Source organism: Gavia stellata, chromosome 9 (genome assembly GCF_030936135.1).
Source record: "Gavia stellata isolate bGavSte3 chromosome 9, bGavSte3.hap2, whole genome shotgun sequence".
Lineage (NCBI taxonomy): Eukaryota > Metazoa > Chordata > Aves > Gaviiformes > Gaviidae > Gavia > Gavia stellata.
Window position 1 is genome coordinate 12700532 of NC_082602.1, and position 5529 is coordinate 12706060.

The 5529-nt window shown below is 38.1% G+C and overlaps 1 protein-coding gene across 1 annotated transcript; it reads right to left on the minus strand.

Moving 5' to 3' along the window:
- Positions 1-2258: 2258 nt before the first annotated feature.
- LOC104259779 (pulmonary surfactant-associated protein A) lies at positions 2259-4856 on the minus strand. Its single transcript, XM_009815289.2, has 4 exons — positions 4715-4856; positions 4049-4114; positions 3384-3461; positions 2259-2635 (listed from the first exon to the last, which is right to left on the minus strand). Exons 1-4 carry the CDS (start codon positions 4854-4856, stop codon positions 2259-2261), a joined length of 663 nt encoding a protein of 220 aa, XP_009813591.2.
- Positions 4857-5529: the final 673 nt, after the last annotated feature.

Here is a 5529-nt window from a genome sequence, read left to right on the forward strand (position 1 = left end):
GTTCCTCAATTACCTGAAATGTTACAAATACTGGTGTGAACCATAGAGGGGAAAGTGCTGCCTAGCAGTTCTTCGGCTGGATCTGTGGAGTTTTTATTTTTAAGCAGCATGTTTGATCTGGGTTTTTTCTGATAGTAATGGCTTAAGCAGGAAGAAATTGGAGTCTGAGAGCTAGCCTAGATGCTTTGCTTACTGATGGTAATAAAAATTAGCTTTTGCCTGAAAAAATAATCTTACTTTTCTTAACTGGATAAAAAGCGCCCAAGTGTCTTCAAGTCTAAATCTTTTTAGAGATAGGTGATATACTGTGTTAAGCCATTTGTGAGATTTTACACATTAAGGATTTTAAAGAGATTTGTATAGTCATTTTGTAAACAGAAAGGTGGTGGGAATAAATTGTTGATTAACTAAAGGACTAGGATACTCCAAACCTAGTTGGAGATCTATGTAAATGAATGTGTGAATAAAAGATCATGTTAGTAGAGTGATATTTTTTTCCTTTCTCCAACATGATGCCTTCTTATGCCAGGTAATCATCTTGCTCCAACAAAGAATCTGTACGGTTGAAAGATTCAAATTGCTAACAAGGTTTACTCATGAAAATACTAATAATTAAGACACAAGAGGCAGAGGTAGTTTTAAGTAAACCTTCAACTCTTTCCAGCAGACTTAGTGCAGCTGGTCAGAGCTAAGCCTAGGAAAATTAAAAGGTATTAGTTTAGCCTTACCTTTTCTCTAAGTAACCTGAGAGGCAGAACTTTTGTCATAGCGTGATCTTCTCCCTTCCCATTTGAAATCTTTGGCCAAAAGGGTATCATGGTCATAGCTCTCAAAGGAAGCTGTTTTGTAAAGCATGTTCACACTTTGAAATCTATCCAACATGGTATGGGGTGTACTTTTTCCTATTTCAAAGTCCCTGTCCACTCTCAGATCAGCTGGAGTGCTGTATGCAATGCTGGACATGAATCATCTGCTACCAAAAGTATCCCCTTATGTCCTGCGTCTGAAGATGTTAAAGCTTTCCTACTTGACAGGGCTTGAAATGACCATGTGAATAGATCCCATCTCTTCCTCAGTGCAGGCTAGGGACAAGGGACAACACCGCCCAGAGTCAAGTCCAGGTTCCTATGGGCTCCCTGCACAGAGCCAAATGCTGGGGAGGAGGAGAAGATGAAGTAAAAGTGTTTATGCATTCATTTTAACTGCAGTACTTCCTTTCTTCCCCCTTGGGTAGTGTGAAAATGATAATGGATGAGCCCAAGACTTCCTCACTGCAATGTAAGTGTGTGAGAATTTGCTACTCGTGGCACTTTACTGAGCTCCCCCTGCTCACCAGCTACCCAAACTGAGTAGCAGTGAAAATATTTTGTGAAAAGACTGTTCTTGGTCTTAGCAGATTTGGGTCACTGTCTGACTGTGTGGTTGCTTGGCATGACATCAGCAGACAAATAAATAGCTTGTGTTTGAGCTGATTGAACTTCCAGTCTTACCTGCTCCCCTGAAATAGTATGTGGTTGTTCAGTGGTTTGGGAGAAGACAGGCAGTCTTCTAACACTGCAATGGTCATAGTTTCCTGAGGGAATGTGAGCTTTTAGCAACAAAATACAATCTTTAGTATTTTATACACATATTTCTATGTCTACATGGATCTAATGCAATGTTTATCTTGGTGTTTTATAGACAGTAGATTCTGAAACTAAGAAAATTAATTGTAACTGGTACTGTTAATATTTTTCTAAAACAAAAGTTAAATGTGGATGCTGAATGAATCAGTGCATGCTTCAGTATGACGCAATACAAGCCCTATAATTCAAAGAGATGTACAAAACCTGAGACCATAATTGCTTCAGTGAAGTCAATCTCTGTGCATCTCTCTTAAGGCAGAAACTATTAAATACTTGAAAATGCTTCCACTATGAAGCCATGGGCAATTTTAACTTCAGACTTTTCCAATATCCCAAGACAAACCTTGGAATTTTCCTGTAATCTTCCCAAAGGCACAGTGCACAGAGAGAGTCTGCCATGAAAAATAAATTCTGAGCTATTCCCAACCCTCCAAAAGAGATAAACACATCAGATTAGGCACATTTTAATTCAGTTAATCACCTACCACATTTGGCATTTTCTTAAGGATAAACAATACTGTAGTATGATTAATTTTAGATTTTCTGACATAGAATAATTGCAGAAATTGCATAAACCTGAGACACAGGACACCTCATTGTCTCCATTCTCTGAGGTGGCTGAAAGACCATTCTTTAAAACTCACAGATTGTGAGGCGATACAGGTTGCATTTTTTGTCATTCCAGCTCCCATCAGTGTACATCTCTACACATTTTTCTGTCCCTTTGCCATTAGGCTCATACTGGTGCCACTTGGTATAATTCAGAGGTGTGCCATTTATGTACTTAAATTGACCTGAAGTCCCACCCTCTTTAATGCCCAAGTAAGCATATTGGTTATACTGTTTCACAATACTCAAAACAGCTTTATTCTCCTCCTCATTCATGGGAGTTGCAAGAGTTCCTCCAGCCTCTTCACAGGATTCTAGTGCAGATGCAAAATCAACTTTCTTCCCATTGCTGGCAAGTATTTTCTCTCCTACTTCTTTTATTTTCCCATTCAAAGCAAGCACTAAAACATAAAAAGAAAAAACCTAGTTAGCTTTTTTCATTTCCTATGGCGTATTGATGAGAAAGCAAAGAAAGAGAAATCAAGAGATAAAGAGAGAATTAAAAGTGGTAAGAGGAACAGAGGAGAGAGTAGAGGGCAAGAATGAGAATAAAGGATTAAGAGAAAAAAAAAAAATCTTCAAAGTTTTCCAAATCACTAGTTGTTCACTAAGTATATTTTTATGTTGTTTGTGACCGTCTGTCATTGTCTTCTCCAAGACAAGGATGCCCCACTAACATTTGCTACATAAATTATCAGCCCCATTATATTGTGTGTACTCTCTAAAGAGGATCAGTTTGCTTCAAATTTGAGCAAGTGAAACAGGAAATGGTAATTTTTGTGAATTCCTTCTCAGTACAAAAAAATTTACCACCTATAACAATCTGGTTGCTGATAGATAAAAATGCTAGCAGTGTGGTACAAGGCTGAGGAGTTCCCACAAATCCATGTGGAAAGTGCAACATCAATTGGAATATTTTTTTATAAATTAAATTTGAATAAATGCGAATTAATGTTCCTGAGAGAAATCTGCTTCTCCAGGGAAAATGAGTCCTAATCGCCCCTGCTTTGGATAAGAAAATGGAGTTTTGGGATGTAGTACCATTTTCAAGTGTGATTTCTTTCCTGCAAGCTATGATTCTATAATTAATTTTGTCTATTGCACTTAAAACTGATTGTGAGCTGAAAAAGCAAAAATAGGAAAAATTACCCCCTTCAAGTCTGGAAAGTCGGTGTTTCAAATTTACTAAAACATTGTGGAGTTCAGTGTCCAGAGAATCGGGTAGACCTACACAGATAAAAAAAGTTAGACAATCAAGCCAAACTAGGCTCTGCTGATAGGAACAATTCCTTGGATAAAACTAATCATTTTCCAAAGCTAACTAGCACGTGGTGTATTTTTTTAGCATAATCTGGCATAAAATAAGTAATTTCCCAGTGTTTTTTCACACTGTTGTTAACCTATATTAAAGCAAGCAGACAAAAACCTCTAACCCTTTGAAATGCTGGTAGTCCCCCTCTGCACAGAGGAAAATGAATTTTTCTAGGTTGAAGCCTTCTGTTTGTCATGTCTGTGAAACTGGCTTTGCCAAAGAGAATTTGTTCCATTCTAATAATTGTTAGTGAGCAGGCACGAGGGAGATTTTGGGGAGGGAACATTTCCTCCGGCTCCATACCATTTTCTTTTTAATCTGCTGGGTGGATGCTTTGTGTTTTTACAGTGGGATCTTATTTTAATAGAAACCATAAACACTGGTATAGGAGGGTTTCTGCATAGATTGTGTGAAATAGAGTCCATCCATCACTGCTTGCTAAAGATGGGAACTCAGCCTTTTTGACATGGTGGTCCTATATCCCTTTTTTCTCCTTTCTCACCTTGGGGCCCAGGAAGACCATCTCTTCCAGCAGACCCCATCAGGCTTCCAGAGGGTTCTATGAGACCTGGAAAAGAGAAGCATGATTTTCTCTCCAATTGATGCGTATTCTGGGAACTTCAGGATGAAATGGAACTTAAACTTACATGTGTTATGTCTATGAATAATTTTGATGATAGTGCTTTACCCTTGGTAATGGACCTGGAGAAAGCATTTCTACATAGAAAGAAAATTACACAGTGCAAAGCGTGTTCCTTACCAGACTACTTTTGCAAATACCATCTTTGAACACTAGAGAAACCTGCCAGAAGCCTTTTAATTACACTTTTGTAAATACTGGAATAACATTTTCTTCACGCTTAAAAAAAGAGAAAGCTTCTGATGTGAAAGAAGCAATTCTCTTTGGAAAGTCAATGGAAAAGCACTACATAAATATATTTGTTTTAAGTATTGATAACCTGTTCATTTCCCCTCTTCTACCAGAAGAGAAAGGAGGCCTATCTTTTAGGAAAAAAAAAAATTAAACTGACCATTTCTTCCATTCAGTTTTCCCTCCTCTGCTTAATGCAGCTGCTTCCTTGAGGGCACATGTTCTTCTATGTTAACTGTTTTTATTCATGCAGCCTTCATGACAAGGATTTGTTGCAAAAAAGGGAAGTTTACTTACCTGGTAGATGTGGTTGTCCTTTCAGACCATCTTGTCCAGGGACATCAGGCAACCCAGGAATTCCTGGACACTTAGGCAGTGCATGGCAAGTTGCTAGCAAAGCAGCTACTGCTGTGAGCAGGTAGGATGAGTAAGACAACATGATTGCGCAGGCCAGCTGTAAGAAAACCCACATATTTGTCAGGCAATGATTCTGTAAGAAATTGTAAGCATTGGTTGATCGAAGTGTAATTGAACATTTTTTCTCCCCCCATCCCTGTCTCTTCCTGAAACTTAGATTCTTTCTTCGTTTATATAAAGTCTATAGTTTAGGTATAAGATATTTCCCAGACTTATTTTGCTACCATTGCACAGCTTATACACAAAACTCTTTCTAGGCTGACACAGATTGCTATGCTTGTTACAGAATGACACCTACGCATTTGGGAGTAGTGAAGACAAATCATCCTTTTTGCTATCACTGACTATTTGTTGGATTAATCACTGAGGAATTACGGGCTCAGGTGTAACTGATCATGCTTAAGCCATTAGTTGTCTGTAAAGGGCTATAATCACTCAATGAAACATAGATGCATATGCTACCAACCTGAAAGGCACAATCTGTTACAGCGGTTGTTGTGACAGTTTGGAGCTAGTTAGCAATCTCTTTAAGCACAGTACTATTTAAGCACATTTATTTGAAATAAGCAGACTGATAGTGTTTTACATATGGGCAAAATTTTATAGCTCAATTGACATTCCTATCTTGTTTTGAATAAAATCCCACAAGCTTGAAAATATCAGAGAGTTAGTCTTGTAGAAAATGCATTTTTGCT